Genomic DNA, 27,039 nt, shown 5'->3' on the forward strand with positions numbered 1-27,039 from the left:
TGTAGGCATACTAAGCTAGGGCACCTTGGGGGTCCTGGCCCCTGGGAGCCGGGACAGCGTGCTGAAAACAGAATGAGGGTGATGGCTGTGGGGAAAGGAGCAGGTAAGAGACTGGGGTCAGAAATCCCTTGGGCCTGCCCCCCACTGGCAGTGCCCTTGGGCAAGTTACCTTGTCCTCTGTCTTCATTTTCTCAGTGCACAATGGGGATAACATTTACTTGGAGGGGTGGCTGTGTAAGTGCTCAATAAACGTTGTGTGAACGGATGGGTAGGTTGATGGGTGGATGGTCTGAGTCTCTAGCCTCAGGGAAGCATTTCAGCACATGTTAGCTGGTCTCTGGCACAGCTGGGCACTGTGCCAGGCTATGCAGGGGTCACAGGGAGGAACAGGACACAGTCCTGGACCTCAGCGAGGGCACACAGGCCAAGGAGAACTCTTTTTTCTGAAAGCCACCAGTGGTGTAAGCATCATGCCTGGGGCCCAGAAAAGTCCGATCTGAACCCGAAGGGCAGTTACTGGTTGGTCTCGGAGGAAGCGGATCCAGCAAGCACTGTGACTGCTGAGGGTTTGGAGGGTCCGAGAGCAGAGAAGTCTCCAGGAAGGGAGAGATGACACTGCTCCTCGGCACCGTGCCTGCCGGACGGCCTGCTGAGGGCTCAGCCCGGCACTAAGGCTTTGCCAACACTGTCTTAAGTGCTAGAGGCAATGACTTCTCCGGCTCTTTGAGATAAAGTTGGCTTGCACATTCCCAGAACTTTGGAGCTGCACGCAAGGGACCTTCATCATTAGGCCGTTGAAGCGAGTTGGCCCTTCCTCTTCTGGGGAGAAAGGTTATCCACGCTTCTGCCTTAACCAGATTGTTGTTTGTTATGCTAGTAATTGGAGACCAGTTGCTGAGAGATTGGGGCAGTGGGTCAGGGAGTGTTGAGGCAGAGGCTGCCGGGGTGACCAGCGTCGTGCTTGGCTCAGCCTGCAGGTCTTGGTGGCCAGTCCCATGTGACCCCCAGCTCCTGAGGTCTCTGAGGGCCACTTTGAGCTCCTTTGGGAGGGAGAGTCGCTCTTGCTGGGAAGGGCCTTCGGGCTGCTCTCCCCTGTCATCTTTTGGAACCAACCCCGCCAAGAAACACGGGACTGGGGCTGCATCCTCCGAGGCCAGGCACCCTTTTGCAGTCTGTCCCTGAGGCACCAGACCTGACTTTTCTCTCGGGAGAGCCCTGCTTCTGCCCGGCGGGGCCTTTCCATGTTGCATATGGCAGTTCTGTCCCCGCTTCTCAGACCTGTGGAGAGTCCAGAGGAATAAATCAGACTTCTGCCCACTTGCTGTTCATCAGGGCCATTGAGTCTGGACCTTGGCTGAGTCAAAAACTTTTCACCTAGTGACTTGCATTGGAAGTCACAGCTGAAAACACGCCATCCGCAGGGGTGAATTGAGGGGCAGAAAAGGGATGGAAGGAAAGCCCAGGTGCCCGGGGCACCCTTTGGCTTAGTGGCTAATTGTCTGGCTTTGGCAGGAGAGAGACCAGGTTCCCATGCAGCTGTAATGGGATGACCTTGGGCAGGCTACTTAACCTGTCTGTGACCCAGTGTCCTCACCTGCATCTCCTGCGGTCAGTGCTTGTTAGCTCGTCTGTGGCCCAAAGTCAGGACTCTGTGTTACTTATCATCATTAACAATGATGGTCCATTTTAATGTGGCAGCGTGAACACGTTGAGGAGTCTAATATGAGCTAGGACAAGTGACCTAGCTTTGCAGAATTCAAATTCTCGCCTGCACCTGAGCTCTTGTTAACAGTACATGGGGGAAATTTCCACTGGTCAGTAGTAATGTGAAGACTAAGAATAGGGAAATGGAATAGCTGATCTTTTTGAGTGCACAACTGAATAGGAAAAGCATACCTCCTGCAATTCTCCTTTACTGTCACAATTTTACACACTCACCACGTCTGATAGCAGGTGTCGGGGGGCTTTTCCCACACCACGCAATCCTGCGACACCAGCTGGGTGTCCCACGGTTTAACTCAGTTTCGACCCCAATCACCTGGAGATGAGTGTCGGATGCCACAGGGTAAGGACTCAGTCCCACAAGATGAATCCTTGTGGACTTATCAGATGCTGATTGCAAGTTTAGGTTGTTACCCGTGCTCCTGACCCCTCAAGCTGTGAGTCACAGGTTCTCATGACCCCCTCCTCTAGTTTGATTAATTTGCTGGAGTGGCTTCCGGAATTCAGGAAAACAGTGGACTTACTATTTACCAGCTTATTATAAAGGGTTATGGGAAAGGATACAGTTGAACATCCAGATGGAAGAGGTGCGTCAGGCAAGGTGCGTGGGAAGAGGCTTCCGTGCCCTCTGAGCAACCCACTCTCCCAGCCCCTCCACGTGCTCACCAGCCAGGACGCTGCCTGAACCCCGTACCTGTGGAATTTTCTGTAAAAGCTTCATCACAAAGGCATGATTTGTCACGATTTCATTTTCCAGCACACCCCCCCCTCGCCAAAGGATAGGGAGTGGGGCTGAAAGTTGCAGTCATGGCTTGATCTAATCATGCCTTGATCTTGCTGGTGATCCGCCCCTATCCAGCCCACCAAGTGTTGCCCCATCAGAATAAAAGACACTCCTATCATCCAGGAACACCCCATTTGAGGACAGGCCTGTGTGGTCACCCCCCTCGGAACCTGAGTTTTCAGGCCAGAAGCCTCGTTGTCCGGGCACCGGTGCACGGCTCTTGCATACTTGCTCTGTGTTGGGCTCCGTCCTAAGTAATTTACACACATTAACTCGTTCAGTTCTCACAACAGCCTGAGCTGGGGACCCGTGAGAGCGACACAGAGCTTAAATAATGTTCCAGGCCTCGTAGCTTCACAGCCACTCCTAACAAGACCCGGCTGCCGAGCATGGTTGTGAAATGGTGACCACACCTGCCTGATGTCCTCACTGGCTTCACTTGCAGCCTTTGCAGTTGAGAGGTCAGTTACAGCCTGTCTGGGTGTTCAGAGAAGTGTAGACATTTTTTAGCAGCCCAGGCCTCTGGGTAGAACACCTTGCATGTTGCATCCAGAGAGGATGAATGGCCCCGAGCGTGAGCAGGGGTGGGAGGCAGTTCTCCCGAGTCCCCAGCCTCCCCGATGAACCTGCTTCTTTTGTATCTGGCTGGTTATTGATCACGTCAGGGAAGCACGTGCGGGAGTTTGGGAGCAAAGGGAGAGCTGGAAGTACAGCCCAGAGAACCCTCCAGAGAGCTGAAACCCTCTGCCTTTGATCTCATCTCGGCACCCCCTGCCCTTCCCCCATCCACACTCTCCCCTCTGGGGACTGTATTAGGGTAGACTAACTGCCAAAGCCGGCAACCCCAAATTCTTAGTGGCTTAATGCACTGAAGATTTATTAGTTGTTCATACCACAGCCGAATTCTGGTCCCTTAGGCATTAGAGTCTTCCGCTGGGTCCTTGGCTTCCAGCCTGCAGATCAGGCATGAGAGCGGGGCGGTTATGGGCCACCCCTCACCCTATCCCCCCTGCCCAAGGTGCCATTCAGGGGCCAGTGCTGTAGGAAAAGCTCTTTTTGCTGAGGTGGTAGCTTAGGGCACCGGAGGCATTTGGAATTGATAGATACAGGAGAGGATTTAATGCAGGTGAGTCCTGCATCTTTGCAGCTGCCCCCTCTACCTGGATTACACCTCCCTTCCGCTGCCCATCTCTGGGGGTCCCATTCTTCCTTCTCCCCTCCATGGCTTGATCTGGACACCTCTTCCTCTGGGAGGCTATTTCAACCCTCTTAGCAGAAAAGAGTCACCCTGCTCTATGGAAAGTCCCTCCTCCTTGGTCTGCGTTGTTCACTCTGTTCTTTAAAACTGCCAGCGCATTTAGCAAACGTTTACCGAGCTCTTGCCTGGAGCCCCGGTTCTAGGTCCTGGGGATGCCAAGCCCCAGCCCTGGTCTTTGGGGATCTCACGGTCTTGTGGAGGAGACAGAGGGTTAATGAAATGCCTTTATACTTGGAAGTTACAGTGCAATCCTGCAGGGATGTGCAGAGGGTCCTGGGGACACGGGTGAGATGAGGGAGCCATTAATTCTTCCTGTTTGGGGAGGGGTGAGTTCAGAAGTCTGGAAAAGGATTGAACTTCTGAGCTGGGACTTGGAAGATGAGTAAGAGCTCACATGTGGACAGGGGGATGTGGGGTGGGGGACATCCCAGGCAGAGGGCTCGCTCTGGCAGAGGAGCAGAGCACTGCCCTGTGCAAGGTCTGGGGCAGCTGGGGCTGCATCCAAAGTGAACAGAGATGTTCCTACGGCTGCCTGAGGCCCTGAGTTGAGAGGGCAGGGGTCGTCGTCTGTGCCTGGCACACAGGAGGGGTCCAGAAAATACTTGTCGAATTAACAAGTGACCAAGCAGAAGCAGGAACTTGTCTGGAGGGCTCATGTGCCACATCTCTAAACGGAATGTTCTCATCCAGCCCTGGGAGGTGTAGTTACGACATCCTCATTTTATGAATAGGGAAACCGAGGCACAGAGCAATTAAATGACCTGCTCCAGCCCAGAAGCATCTGAGCCGGGAGGGGTTTCCAGGCGTCTGCTGTGCCCATTATCCCATCCTGTCTTCCTGCACCAGGTGGTGGGGAAGGCGGGGGTAGGCGGAGCCCAGCTCACCTTCGGGCCTGCGCATGATGGGGTTGCTTGCTTCGGAGGTCAGAGGTGACTGTTAGGCCACCGGGGTCTGCGGGCCTTTGTCCCATCTCCTCCCAGCCCTCCCTCCACCCTAGTCCGCCTCACTGCCTTCTTCGCCGAGGAAACAGGGGGCCCTTGTTTGCTCTGAGTTCTGAGCGCTCACAGAACAGCATCCAGCGTTGGCCTCACAGGATGGCATGAATTGGAAACGTGGCGCCTGCAGACCTCCTCTGGCTACGGCAGGCGGCCCTTTCATCGGGACACCTTGTGACTGGCTGAGAGGGACCCTTTCTGAGGAAGAGAACAGGTCCCTGGGAAAGTTCCCTTTTCTGCAAACAGAGTGTGGTCAGAAAAACAAAATGACACAACTGAAGTGAGTTCACTTCCACCCGAGCCCCCACCCCCACTGCATCTGGGGAATGAATCCTCTAAGGTGCCTCCCCCGGTCCCAGGGTTCCCTTCTGTGCAGCACCCTCCATCTGAGGGCCCCTCGTCTCTGACACCCTCCCTCTCTGAGGGTCCCCTCTTCTGCAGTATCCCCCTCCTGAGGGTCCTGTCTTCTGCGGTCCCCCTTCTCTGCAGTGTCCCCTCCTCTGTGGCACTGCCTCCCCCTCCTGAGGGTCCCTCCTGTGTCATCCCCCCTCTGAGGGTCCCCCCCTCTGCAGGGTCCTGGGTTCTGTCCCACGTGCGCCCAGAGCCTACTGAGTACCACTCCTGAGGATGCAGCCCCAGAGGGCCTTCTCCCCCTTCCCAGCCAGTGGGGAGAGACTGCCGGCTCCTTGGGGTAGACCCCCTCAGGATGACCAAGGCTTGTCTGGTCCCTTGAGGAAAGGCGGTGCTGGAGGGCCTTTTAGAGCCACTGGCAGCTCTGCTTGGGCCCCAGCAAGGATGCTGCAGCGATGCTGAGCGGAGACCGTCCAGGCCTGACGTGTGTCCTGATTGCTGTTCTCGTGAAAGGGTTTCACTGGCACAAAAATGCTTGGAAAATACACAAAGGAAGGTGGCCGGCTTCCAAAACTCAACTGTTTACCTTCAGTGGGGCGGCCGGGAACGCGGGGAGCTTATTTTCCAAACAGCCCACGGTTGTCAGGTCTACAGGCCTTGGGTGATGCCAGGCGAGCCTGAGCTGAGGGCATTTTCTGCCCACCTCCTTCCCCAAACGCACTGGGACGCCAGGTTCCTCTCAGGGGCTGACTCTGTCCCCTCTTGCTGCATGGGAAACGTTCCCTCTGGGACGGGGTTTCTGAGGCCCGGGGCGCCCTGCCCAGCATCACCATGTGACCCAGTTCTCTTCCATCGTGGCTGTCTTGGTCTGAAAATATCGGCCTCTTGTTTTGGTGCCTGTCACAGTGGAGCCGCGGTTACAACACAAATGGGCTTGTGTCTGTGGCACCTCTGAGAATGAGGTGTTCTTTGCCCCTGTTCCCACTTCCCACTGGCTGCTCTGCCTTCCTTCCAATTCTGTTTTATTCTGGGAAGTGGAGCTGGGTGGGAACGTAATAATGAATCCGCGGACAGAAGCGGAAAGGTCCTTGGAGTTCCCTGTTTCTTATCCGAGGGAAACTGAGGCCCAGGGACGCTGCTAGGCTTTTGCACAGGCCCCAGGACACCTAGCAGCTTGGCTGCGGGCCGAGCCCATTGGTGTCACTGTTTGTCCAGGCCCCAGCCGGGCCATCTCCCACCCGCGAGGCCTTGCCCGGTCATTTTTCCTCCTGGGCTCTAGGTGTCCTGGTCTGTGAAGGGGGACCGTCACCCCCAGCTCCTGGCTGTGCTGTGAGGACAAATGCCATTTCCCTTCCCCGTCCAGGAGTCTCAGAAGATGGGCAGCTTCTCAGCTGGTCTCATTTTTGCTGTTTTGTACACAGGCTAGTCACCACGGGGAAGGATCGGTGTTCTTCAGTATTTTCTTTTGGTGAAGTCCATGGGATTTTTTTCTTTTTTTTTTTTTTAAATAGGTAAAATCCCTTAACATCTTTCCTGGCAGACAATAAAAAAGAGGAGTTAAGGATATCAGCAGAAAAGAGCTGGCACATTCCGAAGCCTTAACGGAAAAAGAGTTTAAATAAGGGAGGATGGCAAGGTGTGGGCAGGGTCAAAGGAGCCAGCGGGAGGTGGTGAGGCACCCCGAGAATGGCGGGCTGTCACCACCCCAGGCCTCAGGGGACTAGGGGAAGGAAGAGCTTAGAGACAGTGGTGGTCTTGGGAGAGGGGCTGCCCTGCGCAATGGGGACGGTCAGAGCAAACACCCAGACTCCTCTCCCCTCCTCCTCTCCCATCTTCTGCTGGGGCCTCCAAATGGCCGGACTCGGCCAGCAGCCAGAGGACAAGGCAGCCGGTGGTCGTGGCTGTAGAGGACAGCCTCCCATGGCACAGAGCAGGCATGGGGCGTGGGACAGGCGCTGAACGACAGGCCCGGCTTCAGCTCTGGCTCTGCCTTCTCACCGTGAGGTCCTAGGCAGGTCTCAGAAGTCTGTGTTTGTGGGATTGCTTCTCACTGTGTGGTTTGAAAATGAAAAGAAATGAACGGACATACGTTTTTAGCACAGTGTCTGCCCAGAGCTGTCACCGTGATTTCTTTATGAATGACTTTGAAACAAACAGCCAGGAATCCCGGAGGGAGGCCCCCCTGGGGGTGGGGCTGAGGGCAGGGATGGGGCTGGTGGCCGTCTCCGGCCTCTGCTGAGGCCACCCGGGGGGGTCAGCCAGGTGCCGGGCTGGCGCCGTCATCTCCAAGGGAGCGGGCCGTGCAGCTGGTGGCGGCCGCGTGCCGGGCGGCAGACATCTGGCCAGTCAGGAAGCTCGGTGTCAGGCGGCCCCGGCTGTTGGCAGGTGCTCCTGTCTTGGGGGTCAGGTGATGCCGACTGTCTGTCAGCCAGCAGCTCTGGCTCCCCCGGGGCCCGATCTTCCCAACCCCATGCTCTTGAAAAAACAAACACGTCCCCCAGTGGAGCAGGGCGAGCCGTGCCTCAGGGACCCCAGGCAGCCCAGTGCCCCCTCACTTTGCCATCATAGGCCCTGATCTCAGTGTGAAGTGCCAGCTTCTGGTCTCTCAAAGCAGCAGCTCTTAGATTCGCGCAGATCACAGCTTTGCCGAGACTGTGTGTAGTTTCGTGGAGAGAGCGTCCGCTTGGATCTCAGTTCAGGTCTGGCCGTGTGACTTCAGTCGTTGGACTTGACCTCCCTGAACCCTGGTGTGCCCACCTGAAAAACCTGGGTGGTAGGGCAGCTGCAGTGTGGCCAGTACATGCTTTCACAGTGACTCTCCCCTGACCCACAGATACTTCGTCACCCTGATTCCACGTGTGTATTTTCTGTGTCCCGGGCCGCCTGGGGCTCGGGGACAGAAGTGTAAACACAGGGCCTGCCCCGGAAGGGCTCCAGGCCCTCAGCGAGTTCATCCCATTCGTCCCGTCCTGTCCCACGAGTGCCAGCCCCCTCCTGCCCCCTCGCCGTGCCGCGGGGACATGCAGAGGGGACGGGGTAGACGGGGCAGCGGGCCCAGGAGCTGAAGTTGTTCTTCTTCTCTGTGTCTCCCGCTTGCAGCTGAACCTTAGCCGGCCAGTCGAGGAGCAGGGCCCCCTGGACGTCATCATCCACAAACTGACCGATGTCATCCTCGAAGCCGACCAGAACGACAGCCAGTCCCTGGAGCTGGTGCACAGGTTCCAGGTGCGTGGAGGGGTGAGGCGGAAGGCCGGGAGTGGTTCTGTGCATTTCTAAAGCCGTGGAGCTGTCTTGCCACGTACTGTGTACACACGGCTCTGCCACTGCCAAGAAGACATGGGCTTGTGGTCGGGCACTTCCCTGCCGGGGCCTCCGTCTCGTCGGAGGCGAGACGGGATTGAACCAGGGCACGGTTGGAACCCTCTCTGCCCTCTACGCTTAGAGACCTGATTTACTGATCTGAGCACTGCAGAGTCCACACGTGCCTTTGCGTCCTCAGCGACACACAGCCGCAGCCACAGGTGTTGAGTTGGCACAGGGGCGGAACCCTCTTGCCACCCCTGGAGAAAGGGACCCCCGAGGGCCTTTGAACTGGAGCGGCTGCCCTTGGCCCCTGAGTCCTGCCTTGGTGGAGAACCCCTCTCCGAGCTCACGGCTTTGACTCTGTGTGCCCATCTCTGAGCTGGGACCAAGTCTTCTTGGCTTTTCCCTTCTCCCTTCCCCGTTTCCCCAGTAGCCTGGGTCCTGACCCCACGGTAACCCGCCCGCCACCTTAGGGGGTGCTGCCATTGCCTCCGCTGACTTGCCCTGTGTTTTCTGTGTTGTGGACAAGAGTGTGATTCATTCCTCAGGAAAGCGGCTCAGGGGTCATGAAAAACAAGGTCATGTTATCAGTGAAAATGCAGCCGAGAGAGAGGGCCTCCCTGTGGGAGGGATGCTCGAGCCAGCACTTTGCAGTGTGTGATAACTGGAGGGTTGACGTCCTGTCTTTCTTTATCAGGACAAAGGGGACTCTCATCGCCACATAGTAGCCCTCCTGCTGACAGCATTTTCTTTCCCCCATGTGTCCAGGGTCGGTGACCTCAGCCTCCCTCACTTCCCTGTGGCTCTCGCCCCCTCCTTGACCGACTCTGCCAGATTCCCGCTTCCCGTGAGCAAGGGGCTCCATGAGCCCTGGTGGCCCGTTTGTGGCCCTGCTGGTGTCCCCTCCCACTCCCCCACGCAACTGGGGAGGTGTGCTGTCCACACGTGGTGCCCTGCAGGGCCTTTGCCTGGCCAGCAACCTGAAGTCTCTTCCGCTTCCATGGGGCTGGGGGGCCGTGGGGAAAGGCGTGTTTGGGCTCCTCTGTGAGCTCGCCAAGCCTCAGTTTTCTTATTTGTAAAATGGTGTTAGTACCAGGAAAACCTCATACCGTGTTGGGAGGAGTCAACAACACGATGCGTAAGAAGTACTTCACCCGGTGCTCAGGCCCCAGCGAGTGCTTAGTTGGTGGTCGATACCAGTGTGATCACATGACCCCCTCGAGCCTTAGTTTCCTCTTCTGTAAAATGGGGTTGCTGCTAGGTTCTACTTCTTAGGGTGGGCAGGTTGCTACGAGAAGTAAATGTCTTGGAGTATGTAGAAGTGTCTAATGTTTGCTGAGTTCTTACAGCTGCTCCCACCGCTACTGCCTGTGTCATTACTTTCTTAGATAAAGGACGGGGAGTTAGGGAACAACCAACCCTGGGGGGCCTCCCATCCCCTGCTCCCCACAAGCACACCCACAGCCCACGGCGCAGGGCAGGCGGTGCCTGAGCACTGAAGGGGAACTTGGTCCCCTGTGTTCCTGCTCTTGTGCAGAGGAGGTTGGAGAGCGTGTCAGGCAGGACGTGGGGACGTGCAGCTTCAAGGGTTTCAGCCACCGGCTGCATTTCCCAGGGAGGTCTCGGCTGGGTCCCAGGAGTCTGTCCCACCCAGGGCACACACAGCAGCCGGCCCTCAGATGCCTGAGGTGACCTCAGGATAACCTTCCAGCCTCAGTATCTCCGGGATAAATTTTCACTGCCGTCTGTGCTTGAGCATGAAGCGGATATCTGCTAAGGCCGGGACGTTTCCTCTTTTGCGAAGAGCACAATCCTCTGGGGAGAAGGGTGACAGTCTGCACTTTGCACAGGCCCTGAGAAGAGAGGAGAAGGGCAGGGGCCGGTGGAGAGAGGGACTGAGAGGTGCCAGGTGAGGCCTGCTCAGCAGCACGCAGGCCATCCTCCCGCCACGGGGCCCCGGGCTGTCGGCGCTGACCTGGTCTTCCCACCCTGTGCGAGATACGAGATTCAAGTTCAGAGCCAGGCCATACACTGACACTTGACCTTGACCGTGCCGTTGTTTTCAGATTCCTGTTTTAATATTTATTCTCGGGACATGAACAGGGAGACACGGGCTTAGGTGCGGGGAGGGGCCCAGGGTCAGGAGAGGCAGAGGGACATTCAGATTTCAGAGACCGGGAAGCGGGGCCCCGGGCTTGGGTTTGCAAAGCTGGCCTTTCTGCATTTTGTTGTAAGAAAACGGAGAAAGGTGGTTTGCCCCAGAAGGGGCTCAGCTCGAAGGGCCTTCACCAAAGGCGATATTCGGGTCCCTGGGGAAGTGGCTTGGGGCTGTGTGGGTCAAGATAGATGAGTTTCTGAGATGTTTCTGACAGCCCTAGAGCATTCCGCCCATGGGATGCTTCCGTTAAACCTCCAGGACCCAGGGATGGACAGGAATTCTCAGAGCTGAGAGGTTATGCTTTTTTTTCTGGCTGCCCTTGTGGACAGGTTGGGGGTTGTGTGTCTGGAGCTTATGCAGATCACTAAAGCTGGTTGCCATAGAAATCAACTCCCAAGCTGCCACCTCCCTCCCCACCCCCCAAAAGAAATATTGTCCTCAAGAGGGCTTGGCTTGGAGAATCATCAGGATGATTCAGTTGTTTTTCTGCGCCAAGGTTCTTGTGGAACCGACAGCCTGGTGCCGCCGAGGCTCTGCCCGAGATTCAGTTATCAGGGAACAGACCTGGACAGAGGTCCCGTGGGGGCCGAGTCCATGGGGGCGAGCGGCACTGGGGTGGTGGTGGGGTCTCCTGGCCTCTAGAGCTGCTTCTTCAGGGGAGCGACGAGAGCCTTCTCACTGTGGCATCCAGGGCCAGCTGTCAGGTGTGGCCCAGAGGGTGAGGGGGGTGGCCCTTCTGCTGCTGCCCCAGAATTGCTAGAAGCGTTATGGTGACTGTATTCCATGAGTCAGGTGGTGCCGTCTAGGTGGATCTTCCTGGGGTTTCCCTGAATGAGCTCGGAAGGAGGAGGTATGAGTCTAAACTGTCACCTCTCCTCCCCATCTTCATTAGCTGGAAGGATGTTAAGTGTCCCCCAGATGGCCCCTGGACCCCCTGTGTGGCCACAGGGACAGCTCCCTCTGCGGCGGCACACTGCTTGCTGAGCACCATCCACAGGAGCTCCCAGCCCGGAGGGGAGGCCTCGCGAAACAGGAACTGCACGCGGAGCCCGGAGTGATGAACTAGGAGACACGCAGACCTGATCCCCGCTCGTCCTGACTAAAAACTCTTTCACACCTTTTCATTGCGATGATAGTGAAGACTGTAGCCTCTGACATGGCCCGTGAGGCCTGCAGTCTGGCCGCGGCCTCCTTCCCCGCCTCCCCAGCCTCACCTTGTCCCACCCGCCCCTTCCTTGCCTTGCTGGCCCTCCTGCAGCAGCTGCTCAAGCTCTGAGCTCTTTTCCACCTCAGTGCCTTTGCACAGGACGTTCCCTTAATTGGAATTCGTCCCCACCCCCGAGCTCTCAGCTCAGGTGTCCCTTCCTCAGGGATGTCTCTCTGATTACCTGACCTAGGATACATTCCCTGTCCCGGGCCCTTAAAACTTTGCACCTTTCCTTCCCTCCGTTTGGAACTTTGTCATTCTCTACTGGTTGCTTCTGCCAGTCTCTCCATTTGGGGGTTAGCTCCGCAGGGGCAGGGATCACGTCTGCTTCAAGCTCCCCGGGTATCCCCTTTGCTGCACACAGTGCCTGGTACGTAGGAGACACGCCTACGTGTCTGTGAAGTGGAAGAGCGTCGTGGGTGCGGGGCTGGTGCAGGGCGCCCAGGCGGGTCAGGGGAGGGAGAAAGTGGCTCCAGTAGGTAGCTGGGAGGGGGCGGGGCGGGCTCACTAGGCAGACAGCGCCGCCTTTTGGGTGCACGTGGACCTCCCTTCGGATGTGGGGACCTGCAGGACCATAAGAGTGGAGAGAGTGCTTTTCACACCAGGCTGTGGGGCTTGGACTTTATCCTGAAGGCTCGGGGTGGGAGTGATAAGATCAGATTTGACTGGAACGAGAGGCCCTGCTTAGGAGGGGGAATTGCCAGTGCAGGTTGAACTCCAAGCAGTGGGGACACCATGGTCATTGGAACCTGGCAGTTTTCTGAGATGGAGAGGGACTCATGCCATTGGAGGCTCAGCAGTGCCCCCTCCTCACTCCAGGGCCCCTGTGGTCCTGAGCCGTTCCTTGCTCAGCCGTGACAGGCCAGCCTCTGAGCGGTCCGGCCTGGCCCTCCTGGGCCTGTGCAGGACGATGCCCCACCCCCCTCACCTCTCGGGTCCCGTCAGCTGTTTGGTTGTATGAAGTGGATCTGGGAGGGTGCTCTTCCCTCGCCGCGGGGATGTCGGCAGAGAACGCACACTTTGTCCATTGGTTCTTCGTCATCATTACCTGAAAGGAAGTAGCATTTCAGTATCCCAGCTCCCTACCCCCTACCCCTTATCCTTTTAAGAAACAAGTTTATTGAGATATGATGCACATACCATACAATTCACTCTTTCAAAGTGTACCATCCAGTGGTTTTTAATGTATCCACAGATGTGTACAACCATCACTACAGTCAGTTTTAGAACATTTTCATCACCTTAGAAAGAAATGCTGTACCCTTTAACTGTCACCCCCCGCCCACCCCAGCCGTAGACAACCACCACTTTCTGTCTCTACAGATTTCTCTGTTCTGGACTACACCGTCTTTCGGAATTCCCTGGTGGTCTAGTGGTTAGGACTCCACGCTTGCACTGCCGAGGGCGTGGGTTCAATCCTTGGTTGGGAAACTTAAGATCCCACAGGCCACGTGTAGAGGCCAAAAAAAATAGACAGTACCATCTTTTGTGACTGGTTTCTTTCCCATAGCATAATGTTTTTAAGGTTCATCCGTGTTGTACCGTGAATCTGTGCTGCTTTCCTTTTCATGGCTGAATAATATTCCAGTGTATGGCTAGACCACATTGTGTCTGTCCAGTCATCAGCTGGTGGACAGTTGGTGGTTTCCATCTTTTGCCTGTTATGAAGAACACTGTCGGAAGCATTCATGGGCATGTTTTTATGCGTACGTGTGTTTTCATTTCTCTGGAGTATACACCCAGGAGTGGAATTGCTGGGGCAGGTGGTCGGTTGAGGAACCGCCAGACTATTTTCCCTGGTGGCTGTGCCATTTTAGATCCCCACTGCATATAAAGGTTCCAGTCTCTCTACATCCTTGCCAACACTTATCTGACTTTGATTTTGGCCATCCTAGTGGGCGTGCAATGGTATCTTGTAGTTTTGAATTGGTTTAAAATTTCCCTGGCAGCTAATGATGTCAAGCATCTTTCTGCATGTCTGTTGAACACTTGTATATCTTCCTTGGAGCCCTCCTTATACTCTGTGTGCAAATGTCTAGAGCCCTCAGATTTGCCTTTTTCCTCCTCCAGACAGTTGGGCGCCCACAGCAGGGTGGTTAGGAGCGCTGATAACTGGAGCCCTTGCCTGGATTCAGAGCCGGCCTCCCCACTGCTTGCCGGCTGGCCTTTGGCATGTGCTCAGTTCCCTCGTCTATAAAAAGTGGACAGCCGTCGTCCACACCTCCCAGGACTGTGGGGGGACTGAGTATGTTAACACGTGTCCAGCCCTCAGAGCACTGATGATCCTCGAGGCGAGAGTTGAGAATCTGCTGGGGCCCGGCCCCGGGGCAGGAAGCGGGCCCGCATGTGGCCCGCCGCTCCCTGGCAGTGTAGCTGCAGGCTCCAGTGTCCTCCTGAGATGCTGGAGGACATCGGAGGGGGTGACTTTCAAGACCCCTCCCTCTCCATTCTGTGGGGATTGGCTCGGCCGCGCTGCAGTAACGAGCAGCTCCTGGGACCCAGCACAGGCCTCCTTCTACCCTGTACTGCACACCCTCCGAGGGCTGGCTGAGCTCTGCTGCACGGCTGGGACCCGGATGACGGGCAGCTGCTGACGGGTCGTGGTGGCCGAGGGAAGAGACCTCAGTGAAGCTCGTCCTGGCTCTTAGTTTCTGCCCCAGAGTGACACAAGCTGGGGACTCCTAACATTTCAGTGGCCACACGGGTCCTCCAGGCAGGGATCAGGGACGTAGGAGCCGCCTGCAGGCCGGGGAGCCGAACGTGGTGAACAACAATACACAGGGCCCTTTTCTTCTAAAAAATAAAAAAGACGCTTCAACAAGTTAACATGCATGATGCCCTCGGCCCCAAGTGCGTGTAAGCGTTCACCACTCTTACTGTTAGCGCCTGGCGTGTGAGAACACGTGTAAAACACTCTGCCCGGCTGGAGCACTTAGTGACCACTCAGTTGTGTCGGCTTGTTATCATACCCTGACGATAGTCTAGCAGCCTTATCTGTGACTGTCGGTTGCAGCCAACTTGAGAGCGCTTAGAGAAGTCAGTGAGACAGTGATTATGAAAGTGTCCCCAAGTGAGAGTTGTGCTCTGGGACGGGGGGTGGAAATATGGACTGTCCTTAGAGGCAGGGCCGGGTGGCCTTCAGGGGGACTTTGGATACTGTGCCTGGCTCCACCCCTCACCAGCTCACCCACCTGGGCCTCGGTTTCCCCGCCTGCCATGCCAGGAACATGCCAGGATGCCAGCAGAAGATGGTGGCATTGAGAGCAGTGGTACCCAATCCAAAAGGCCATTGCCGTGAACAGCGGTGATCACCTCCAAGACCACAGCTCCGTTTTACTCCGAGACCCCTCTGGCTCCGAAATGATTTCACAGCTGTGTTGACTCAAACCCTGTCGACCTCAGATGTTTATTGAGCAGCTGCCAGCACGGGGCTCTGTACTGTGTGCTGTAGGCACCGAGGGGAAGTAGAAGGAACAACAGTTTTTGTTGTTGGAGGCTTTCTAATCTGATTAAGAAGATGACGTCTAAACGTATCAAAAGTTAAGTGAGTTTCTGTCTGTTTTGGGGGCAGTGCCTGGTGGCATGTGGGCCTTCTGGACGGGGGTCAGAGCCCTGAGCACCAGGGAGTGATTCAGGCCGTCACCATGGAGCCGCGGGAGAGGCCACTGTTTCCCGAGCACATCCCAGGCGGCCCTCTCTGCCTTGGGCACTCCACATCTTGTATCTCATTTGGTACTTACATCAATCCGTGGAAAAAATGGAATTACTTCCCCATTTTTTTAGGTGACAAAACTGAGGCCCAAGGAAGTTTAAATCACTTGCCTACAGCCAATCAATAAGACGGCGGCTTGTGCTCTTTTCAGATATGCTTCAGAGGGGCTTTGGCCGGCAGCGGACGGACCCCTGGAGGGTTGAGAGCCAGTGGTTCCCGGTCACTGTCTAGCATTGCTCTGACATCGTTGGTGCCACACGATGATAAAATGTTGGCCGGCAGAGGCCAGGGGAGGCAGAGCTGGGTAGATCTGGTGGCCCTGGCCCAAGGACAGATCCTGTCCCGGGGAGGCCGTGAGGTCAGCCTCCCCATGACTGCTGCCCTGGGTCACGAGGCCCCTCCTCCCATGGCGGAAGTGGCCGCACAATCTGCCCATTGTGCGCCCAGGCCAGGCCAGCGGGCAGTGGCTGTGAATCTCTCATTCTGCCCCAGGGAGCTTGGGGCCATTTAGGGCCATTGAGTGTCTGCAGGGCCTTTCCCTGTGGAGGGGGAGGCCAGCCCCCCAGGAAGATGCACAGCTTTATGGCCCTGCCTGTTACCTGCCCAGAGCAGAGATGGACTGTGTACAGCACTAGGTGGGGCGGCGGGAGGGACGGCCACACGGAAGCCCGAGCTCACCCGGCGCGCTGGCCGTGGTCCCTCTGTGCGCGTGGACACTCACCATTTCACAGCTCAGGGTTGGAGGTCTGCTGGGTTTTAGAAGTACTAACGTTTGCTAAGAATACATTTTCTCCAAGTCATAGGGAAAACTTGTGTATACACATCATTTCAGGGTTCCTTAGTTCGGCCCTGTGGACGTGTTGGGCTCCTCGAGTACCAGTATCTGGGTTTTGGAGATTGGGAACTCCCGCCAAGAGGTCTGTAGTCCTGTGGGTTCTTTATTTCAGGAACATCTACGGCAGGAACATCTCTTTCACTCTCCTCTTGGCCTCTTTGGGGCCATGACTTCCTGACTTGCTTCTGTGCCACCCATGTGGTCTTTGTGCCCACGATAAAGGCCCATGTGGTTTCTTTCGACTTTGTGTAATAAATCACAGAGTCTCTCACCAGCCAAGAGTAAAGCTGCTCTGGTGGGCCACGGGCTGGGCCTCCGCTGACCTCCATCCTCTGGAGACGGACAGAGTGAGCCACGAGGACCTTCTGTGAGCCCCTCCCACGCTGGCTGGGGTCCGTGCCCCCTGCCTCAGGCCTCACACACTCCCTGACTTCCAGCCCCTGACCTGGCCGGTATCTCTCAGTCTCTCCATTGATCCATGAGATCATTCATCAAATAACCACTGTGGCATTCATTCCACAAGTCTTAATTGAGCACTTGCTGTGTGCCAGGAATCCTAAAAGACATCGCAGATACAAAAAATAGGACAGATCAGGTGGACGCAGCCCCTGTCCCCATGGAGTGTGTGTGTGTGTGTGTGTGTGAGTGAGTGTGTGAGTGTGTGTGTGTGTTGCTGTAGGGGAGGCAGGGTTGATGCTAACAAAACACAAGTAAATGGAGGAAAAGCAACATAGTCTCCATTTATGGTAAGTTCTAGGAAGAAGAAAAATCAAGACCTGTGATAACAGGGAGGGTGTTATCACCTCTCTGAGGAGGTGACACTTGAGCCGAGGCCTAAAAGGCCTAGTGATCAGGGGGAGGGAGGGGAGCAGGCCGAGGGGGCTACGTCTGCCAGGCCCCTTGGCAAGACGGGCACAGAGGCCTGCGGACCTGGAATAGGCTGGTGCAGCTGAGCGCAGCAGCGGCGGGAGAATGTGCGGACCGAGGGTGCAATGGCTGCCACTTAGAAGAGGGCTGAGGTGTGCAGCCGGAAGTGAGACAGTTGTCGCAGCACTAGGGGTCATTGCCAGGGTCACGGCCGGCAGCAGTAGCTGTCTCTGTTCTCTGTCCTCCTGCAGCCAGAGGCTGGGAAGGTGGGGTGGCTTCGTGCAGGGGTGAGGGGCCCAGGCCTCCCCCGGCCCAAGCGGCCCCGCGTCCCAGAGTTCAGCGGCACACTGCGAACTCTGCTCTGGTTCCAGACGATTCCTCTCTCCCCGCCGACAGCGCTGGGGTGCCCCAAGTCCTGGCTGTACCCTGGCTCACCCAGCAGAGCAGGGGAGGCAGCCTGCAGGCCTCGGCGAGACCTGCGCTTGCTCTGGGAACTGAAAGTCGGACGCTGGCTGGAGGGCTGTGGCCCCGGGTGGGCGGGCAGAGCCGGCCTGTGGCCGGGATCCTGGGAAGTGGCCCGAAGGCGGGGGCTGCTCCACGGGCTCACCTGAACAGGTGTGTGGAGAAGGCGCGCGGGGTTAAGACAGGTGCTTAAGGGGTGAGGGGGCTGCTGCTGAGCCGGGGTGGAGCCGAGCTGCTGGGACCAGGCAGGCCCTGTCCGGTTCTCACTTCGCTCAGCTGGCAGCTGTGACACCTGGTCACATGACCACTGGGACCCCCTCCGGTCCCGACAGGGACCCCTGAGTGGCAAGGCCAGCCTGTCTGGGTTTAGTGTCAGCCGTGAGGAGATGCCTTCTCCTGGCTGGCACCCAGCCCTGCAGATCCCTCCCCAGTCCCGGAGGCGGTGTGTGGCCGAGGTCTCTCTCTGTTTGCCTGAGGACCTGAGTAGTGCCCTGGCACTGTGACAGGGCATGTGACATTTGTCAGGTGCGCAGCCTGGCCGGGCACCTTGCCAGCCTCCCGCTGATGGGAGGTGGAGAACACGTAAGTTTGGTGCTGAGGTCTGGGGACAGAAAGGGAGGTATTGTTCTAGTCGGGGGCCTGGAAGCGGGGGCGAAGGTGTTTGTTGTCTCAGATGGTAAAGTGTTCCGTTTCCTCCCCGCCCCCTCTTCCTCAGCGTTCGGGGTTACACTTTGATGGGATTGCTTTTCTTCATGGACTTGCTGTGAGCTCTGTCAACAACAGTGTGTCGTCCCCACGGGGACCCCGGTTTTCTCTCCCAGATGGCTGAGCGAGGCGCGTGTCACCGCAGACCGTCCGGGAAGATGACTCAGGCGGATGGACAGTCGTGGGTGGCATCCGGCCTGGGGATGGGATGGGGGTGCCTGTGACCTGGATGCCTCTGGCGGGCACACTGGGGCGGGTGTGCAGGTCACACACCCAGGATGCTCGGGCCCAGCCCCGCCTCGACAGGTGCTCTGCTTCCCCCACCCCTCATCTGGAAGGGGTTTCCCTCTGCTCCGTCCGTGGCGCAGGTCACATCCAGTTCGTTCCAGAGCCTGGCGCCTGGGTGCTCCAACCTCTTCTTGTCTTTCCTGAACCCCTGGTTCTGTGACTTTTGTTCACCAGCAGGGACAGTGGGGGGTTATTGCTGGCGTTCTGCTCCCAGGAAGCTTCCCAAACGCTCCAGTGTTTCTCCCGCCTCCTGCCCCCGGGACAGTGAGTTTTACCAGCCTATTCATGCACTGTGGTTCTGGTGGATTCCGTAGGCATGGCCTGGCCTGTGTCCCCTCTGTCTGGCTCTCTGCCGTCTGACGTAGGTAACGCGTGCACATGCAGCAAATTCAGGGAGTCTTTTCCCACCCCTGCTGCCCAGCCAGCCCATCCCCGTCCTGGGGGCAGCCATGGTTGCAGCATTCTGGAGCCTTTGTGGGGGAGTTCCGTGTACATGAGCAAAGACGGTCTTCCCGTCCTCACACAAAGCCATTGTTCTGTGTGATCTTTCTTGGAAATGATTTCATATCAGTCCTTCCTTCAGGCTGCCTTATTCTTTTTAATGGCTGCATAGTATTCCATTAAATGGCCTTTAAATCCTTTTCTTAACCATTTCTCTACTGATAGACACTTAGGACATTTCTGATCATGTTTTGGATACATGCTGCAGCGATTAAATATCTTTGTACGTATATCTTTGTGTGCACATGTATGGAATTATGTGGGATAAATACCTAGATATAGAAATGCTGAATTTATGTAGCCTTAATTTTGGTTGTTGCCCAATTTCTCTCCATAGAAGTTGGGCCAATAACACTCCCTCCAAGCAAGTGCTGGCCCATGTCCCACCACTTTGGGAGGTGTTTCTAATCAGCTGAATTTGGCCAAGTTGCAGAGAATCGGAGAGTGCCGGGACCGTAGCAGTCCCCTCCTCATCCTGTTGTTTTTTTCCGTGGGGCACTCAGGGCCCTGGGAGGGGCAGTGTCTGGGCCACCTTGCTCCTGTCTGGTGCTCGTGCACGCCCTACCTTTCTCCTCTGTACTCCCTGTGCTGGAAGGGCCTAACCACCCGGGCCTGAGCTCGTGGGCTTAAATAACGGGTCTGAAGAGCAAAATAGGCTGAGGGGCAAATTGCATCGTCATTTTCCTTTCAGCAGCTCTGCCAGATCAGAGACAGTATTGTGCCAAAGGTCAGGCAGCATCTCAGTCCTTTCTGAACGGCGAAGCCCGGCGCACGTGCCCCCAAGGCCAGCACTGCGCCTGACACACTGCCCAGGCCTCGTCCCTTCCGAGCTCGGCCCCTTAGCCTTGCACACTGCTAGACGGGTCACCGCCAGACTTAGAGCTGGCTCGTCACTCCCCGCCTCAGGACCCTATTGCTTTAGGATCAAGTCCAAGCCCCTTGGCTGGTCTGTCTCCAGCTGCCTCTCCCGCCTGTCTTCACCTACGTCCACCTAGCCACGCGGGCCCCTCACCCCGTGCCTCTGCTTTTGGAATGTCTTTTCACGTGTCCCATGCCTGTGACCCTTTGTGGCTCAACGTCATTGGCTTCCAGGAACCCTCTCTCCTCTCCTCTTCCCCCCCTCCCACCTGCACCCCCATATGGCAGCCCTGCTCTACTCTGTTATCACCAGTCACCCCCGCATCTCTGTCCACTTACGAGCCCCCAGTGAGGGTGGGTGGGATGTGGCCGCTCTGAGGCTGAAGAGGTGACCCCCTCCCTCCCAAACACACACACGTCCATCAGGGGCTCTCACCCTCCCTGGTCTCATGCTGTCTGGGAGGCCTCAGGCTAGGCGCACAGACACCTGAGATCTCTCTGGAATACAAACGAGGGTTGATTAAGACCAAGGCGTCTGCTGGGTGGGGAAGCCCAGCTCTCGCCGGGAGCCATTTGAGGAGAGTTAGAGAAGCGGTAGTAGGTGAGGACATGCCGTCTACACGCCAGGCTGAGTCTGTGAGGGCTGGAGAGTCATCTGGTGACTGCAGAGGACAGTCTCAGGGTGTGTATGGGCTTGGTTGAGCTAGGGAGTGGGTGTCTGTCGCCGACGTGGAGCCGTTATCTGTCACTCGTGCGCCCGTCCTGCTGGCCTTCTTCCCTCTGCTGTGTCCTGCCGCCCTGCCAAGGTTGTCCTGTGCAGTCACAGTGCTGTGCACCTGCTCGAGGGCAGCAGGCCCTGGGCTCCCATGTAGCAGTCTGGCTCCATCAGGCCCAAAGAGCTTTCTTTCTCTGTTCATCATGTCACAGAATCAAAGAATCCTAGAACTTTAAAGTCAGAAAGGATGTTAAAAATACATTATTCCGGCTCTCTTGTTTATAGACGAGAAAACTGAGATACAAATAACTTGTGACCTTCAGAAGCACACATAAAGTTAATGGTGATTCCAGGACTTGAACCCAGATTTCTAGACTCTGCCTTTGCCTTAACTTTCACAGTGCCTCAGGGTCCTGGTGCTGGGGTTGGGACTGCCCCAGTGCCACAGCTGCCCTGAAAGGGGTGGTCTGCCAGTGATTAGAAGGCAAAAGCCTTGGCTGGCTGGCTGTCAGGGACAGTTACACAGGTTGCGCACTGAACAGCTCAGTAGGCTGCAGATGGCTCCCCGTGTGGCTGGACTCAGCGGTCCTGCCCCTAGTGTGTACTGGATGGCGCCACAACCCTTTCTTGGCTCCTGGGAGCCTACTCTCAAGGTTTAGCTGCAGGAATCTCCAGGCGCAGCCCCATGCCAGATCCGGCTGCCTCTTTAGACCCTCGGCCTATGATTCTTGAGCAGCCATGGGTGCCAGGGTTTAGCTAGGGCCGTGGCAGCCTGGCACACTGTTACATCAAGGCACTGGGGCCTAGTGTGGATTCCTCAGGACTGTCCATGGTGTGTGGTTTTCTGTAAGCGCTAATGAACAGGCAGGTATTCTGAGTGGTGCCAGGAAGGCTTTGACTCAGAGACATTGGGTCCTGGCCTCAGTTGATTACAGGCTTCGGTGGTCTGCCCAGAGGATTTGTTAGTTGTCTTCCCAGAAGACTCTGCTCAGCCCGGCTCATGACCTCATCCTCACCGGCGGCTGCCCTCCCAGCGACCGGTCTCGCTCTCTGCAGAAGCGTATACTGTGCCTCTGAAGGTGGGATTGCCGGCGACACTGCTGCAGTGTTAATCCTCCCTCCACGGGGCCCATTCCTTCACCCAGCAGTGTCCACAGCGGCCCTTCTGCGCGTCGGGCATGCGTCCTTCCCTTGGTGCCATGCGGATCCTCTTCCCAGAGGCCCCTGTGGACTCCGGCGTCCGGCCGTGCCATTTGTTTGCTCTCCTAAGAAGTGTCTGTCTTCAGTTGTGTTAGTTTGTCTTGAGCCAGGGTTGGGGACAGATGCAGACTCTGGCCCAGTGTGGTGGTCCCTGGGGGCCTTTGAGTGAAGAGTGAAGCAGGATGCAGACCCTGGGGTGATGGGAGGAGCAAGTGGGCCTGCAGCCTTTCCTTTTTTTGCTTTTCCTTGTGCTGCCATCAGACGCAGTGTGCCCAGCCTCACGGGCTGAACCACCAGGCTAAAGGCCTCTAGGCTAAAGACTTGGCCTGGCAGAACATGAGAAAGGCTTACTTTTTTTCCTTTTAACATAAGTTTTAAAAGAAGGTTTTTAGATCTGAGAAAATGTAAATTTTTTTCACGTCACAAGATTATTTAGTGACACCAAGAGTCTAAGATTCTAAGGCTTCTGATTCCCAGTATAGTTTTCATTCCACTAAACCTCCATGACTTGGTGCTTAAGGAAAGGTTCAACATCACCACATGGTAATTGTGTGCCCACGTAAAAGTACCCAGTCTTTTTTGTTTTATGTAAATAAATAAATAATGGAAAATTAAAAAAAAAAATTTTTTTTTAAAAGAATGAACCTAAGTGATCCTGGCTATAGCTAGAATTGAGATGCTTTTCTTTTACCCAGGTTTGCCATGCCTGTTTCACTGACTAGAAACTAGAGGGCTCTGGAGCCAAATGGTGTTGGTTCAGGTCCCATCTGGGCTACCTCCTAGCTGGGGGAGCCCGGGCAAGGTACTGAGGTTCTCTGAGCCTGAGTTTCTCTGTCTATCAAATGGGGCTGCTAATAGGACTTACTATATAGGGTTGTTGTGAGGAATAAAATGTCAGTTGCTGCAAGGCGTAGGACATTGTCCTGCACTTGGTGAGCATTTAGGAAAAGTTAGCTGCTATCATTATTCCTGTTGTAATTATCAATAATAGTAACACATCCTAGCATCTTGCCAGGACCTCCATCATGGTGTCAAGACTTGAGGAACTAGAAGCTTCCTGGCTTTCACCTACCACTTGGTGTGGAAGGAGCTCGTTAAAAGGCCAGCCTTTGTGCCATCAGCTGAACGGTTTGGGTGCCGGTCATGCTCTCAGGAGGAGCCAGAAGGAGTGAGATTATGCTGAGTAAGCCCAAGGTCACCCCCTTTCCTGTAAAAGCCCCCGCGAGTAATTTTTAACAGCTACAAGGAAGTCATTTGAGTTCTTCCTGAGCACGCGTTTGGTGGCTGAGTGTTAACTGAAACACAGACCCTGATTCGTGCGCTCCTGGGAATCTTCTTGGAGAGTTTCTCCTGTGCGTGGCGTGTGGGGTTCATCTTGAGTGCCGATGCTTCTCTACTTCTAGAACCAAGTGATAATCAGGATTCTGAAGTCCCAATGGGGGTATTTAGCACAAAAGGTGGTTGTAATTCCCAAGTGATCGCCGCCGTGATCGGTGGTGATGGCTCCCAGGGCCGTGGAGGTGGTCATGGTGGAATTGGGCCCCCGTTTTCCACTTTTGATCCACTCCGCATGGGAGGCTGGAGTCCCAGACCGGGTAAGCGCAAGGCAGGCCACACTGCAGAGCAGGGACTTGCTGTTTAGGCCAGTGCTTGCTTTCTCTCCCTGCCCACCTTTTTTTTTTTTTTTAAATTGAAGTATAATATACACAGAGAAAAGTGTGCATTTTGTGAATAGCTTGATGAATTTTTGCTACACACAGGTACACCGCGTACCGAGCACCCGATGAAGCAGTAGAGCAGCGCCGCTCCCCTGCGCCCGGCCCGGCCCGGCCCTGCCTGGCTCCGCCCTGCCCTTCTCCGCTCCTTCCCCAGCCTTGGGCAGTGGGCTCGCTTCCTACTCCCAGTGCAGAGCCCCCGTCCTGCCCCGTGACACTCTCTTCCCGGGGTGGGGAACAGGGCCACTGGAGGGAAGGAGGCCAGTTACCAAACCAAGAGATGGACTTTCTCCAACAAAGCGGGTGCTGTCAATCCCCTGTTCCATGAATGGCTTCCAACCTGGTCCCCGCCCCCCGCCACTGGACCCGGCCAGCAGGATTTTTGTGAAATTCTCCCTCCAGGCTGCAGGTTAATGCACAGAATGCTTGGCGGGGGGCCGGTGCTTAGCTCACCCAGCCCTGCGCGTGCCCCTTGTTAGCATTCGCCGTGCTGTTCCCTGCCCTGCCTTCGCCGGAGGTTGACAGTGCCCCAAGAACAAGGCATCAGGCTCGCTTCCGCTGTGGGGCTTGCATAAGCGCCTGCTGGATGTGAACCCACGAAGCCATCTTTCAAATAGCCGGCCACCCAGAGACCCAGTAGGAGACTCTGCTTATTCGTGGGAGGTCCAGGCAACTCCCAGCCTCTCCATTCTCCTCCCACCGCTGGCCCCAGGCTTTGGTCCTCTGTTTCCTATTCTAGACCTGCCCTACTGAGTTGTGGACAGATGAGGACTGAGGCTTACAGAGTCCCCACACAGCAAGTGGGGAAAGCAGGATTTGACGCGGGTCTGGTGGCCTCCAGCTCCTTCCTACGCGTGTAACCTCTTCCCAGCATTGGCCTTCACTTGGCAGAAGAGGAAGCTGAGGCCCAGAGAGGAGATGGGGCTCCCAGCACTCTGTGTGGTGGCCCTTCCTCCATCCTAGCTCGCCTTCCCCCAGAGGCGTAGATTTCCAGAGCCGTCCATCAAGCCTGAATTCCCAGTCCTGCCGTCGGGGTTAGAGGCTAGGCTGTGCCCAGCTGGGCTCTCAGGGGCACACGGCCCAGCAGGCAGCCTTCCAGCTGCTGGGTCCCGAGCGTGATGAGGTGAGGCCGTGCCCGGGCACTCCCTCACTCCAGGTCCAAGGCAGGTGGCATCCTGGACCCACATAAGCTCCTGCTGTTGATGATGTCCGGTTTATCATTTTTTCTTGCTTGTACTTTTGGTATCATACCTAAGAAACCATTGTCTAATCGAAGGTCACAAAGATTTACACCAGTGTGTTCTTCTAAGAGATTTATAGTTTTAGCTCTTACCTCATAGGATTTTTACGTTAAAAGAAATAGTACTTGCAAACCGCTTTACCCAGTGGCGTGCATGTAGCCAGTCCTGGGTAAATGGTAGCCGCTATTATTCTAAATTATTATCAATTATGATTATTTATTATCATCTTTACCATGAGTAATCTCTCATTGTGTTTCCCATCTGGGTGGCGGCCTCCTGCTCCTTCCTGAAAGATAGTGTTGCTGTTTGAACTCATTTCTGGCACAGTTGTGGGTGCAGGGAGTTGAAGAAAGGGAGGACCTCGTTACTTCCCCCACTCCCTCCATTTCCCCCCAAACTTTTTGTTTTGGAAAATTTAAAAATGCTTGAGAGGGTGCTGCAGTGCACCCCCCCGTACTTCACCCAGCTTCACGAGTCAGCGGCTTGTGGCCGCTGTGCTTTCACCTGTGCCTCACCTACTTCTCTCCCTGTGCCCGGTTATTGTGAAGCAGATGCTAGACATCATATTTAATCTGTAAATTGTTTTAGTACACATCTCTGAAAAATGAGTCACCACTTTTTTTTTTTTTAATTGAAGTATAAGTTGATTTACAGTGTTGTGTTGATCTCTGCTGTGCAGCAAAGTGATTCAGTTACACATATATATATATACATTCTTTAGTATTCTTTTCCATTATGATCTATCACAGGATATTGAATATAGCTCCCTGTGCTACCGCTTCCTAGAAAGAGACCTGCGGTGTTTTGGGGGAGTGGGCCAGAGCCCTGTTACCTCCTGAGGATCCAGGGGGTGGGTACTGGGTGCCTTTCCTGCTTCCCTGGGAGGAGCGGGCTGGCCAACCGCAGCTGGGCTCTGTCAGGACCTGAGCTGTCTGCAGAGGGTTGCTCCTTGCAGCCTCGGCTGCCCTGGGCCGGGGATCGTGTCACGCTCTGGTTGCTCACCCCAAGTGCAGAGGTGGCCCGCCCCCCCGTCTGCCAGGCAGAGCAGGGTACAACGGCCTCAGAGATCTTAGGTCGGGTTGGGCCCTGAGTCCATGTGCTGCAGAACCATGAGAATCCTTTTTGTTTTTGTGTCTACCAACTCTTTTCTTTCTTTCTTCTTTCTTTCTTTTTTTAAAATTTATTTTGGCTACACCGTGCAGCTTTCAGGATCTCAGTTCCCCAACCAGGGATTGAACCTGGTCCACGGCAGTGAAAGAGCTGAGTCCTAACCATTAGACCACCAGGGAACTCCCCCTACCAACTCTTTTCATATCTGTCATTGTCATCTCCTCGTCGTCCATGGCAGCTCCCTGAGATAGGTTTTATTCAAAATGTACGTTTACACACAGGAAATGGAATGTCAGAGATTAATTCCAGTTTCTTCTTCACAGACACAAGGTGGCAGAGGCAGGATTTGAACTTGGGACTCCCACCTGCATTTTCTGTTAGCTGAGAGCAAATCCTTGTGTCCCACTCCTGCTCCTTTCCTGGCCATAGATGGAACTGCAGAGGAAATGGTATCTCTCATGTTCATCTCGGTTCATCTCTCATTCGGCTCAGACTCTCAGTGGGGAAAACTTGACCCCTGCCCACTCCTCCCCAGCCCAGCAGAGGGCCCGGTGCCCCTCTTGGCGTCATCACCCCATGGGCCTTGGTGGTGGTGGTGGTGGGGCATCTGGCCCATCTGTGCCCCTTTGTCAGTATTCTCTAGACTTCTTCCTGGCCCTGCTGACCCCGAGCTATATATCTCTGCGTTTCCCTTGCTTTAGCTGCTTAAAGCCAGGCTCTTCGCTGTTAACTTCCAGGATCCCTTTCTAGGTGTTTCGAGGCAGGCTGTCTAACAGAACATGTGTTTACCATTTGCCGTGGAGACGGTTTGGGCCTTTCTTCCTCCGAGTGGTGATAAAACAGTAATAGGGCGCTCACCCTTCCAGCAATTTGTTTGGTAATTCTAAGAGACCTGTGAAAAATGCATGAAGCCTGCGATACAATAGATAAACTGAAAGGCTTGGAAGAAAATCCGCTTGTGGATAATGGGGTGATTGGAAAAACTCTTTCTTTGCCCTCTCTGTCCTCGTCCCAACAGAGATCATGTTTAGGAATAATTCTTCTGTTAATTC

The 27,039-nt window shown here is 55.5% G+C and overlaps 1 protein-coding gene across 2 annotated transcripts in view; it reads left to right on the forward strand.

Annotated features, from left to right (window-relative positions):
• The window catches only part of ITPK1 (inositol-tetrakisphosphate 1-kinase), a gene marked incomplete at its 5' end in the record, with an annotated part of 213,616 nt that overhangs the window by 138,174 nt on the left and 48,403 nt on the right, over positions 1–27,039 (forward strand). For both annotated transcript variants that reach the window (XM_082384547.1, XM_082384548.1), the window contains one exon: positions 8,210–8,335. In XM_082384547.1, coding sequence (XP_082240673.1) covers positions 8,210–8,335 — 126 coding nt within the window. The remainder of the gene's footprint in view (positions 1–8,209; positions 8,336–27,039) is intronic.

The sequence above is a fragment of the Balaenoptera borealis genome (assembly GCF_965194805.1).
Source record: "Balaenoptera borealis genome assembly, chromosome: 3".
Classification (NCBI taxonomy): Eukaryota; Metazoa; Chordata; class Mammalia; order Artiodactyla; family Balaenopteridae; genus Balaenoptera; species Balaenoptera borealis.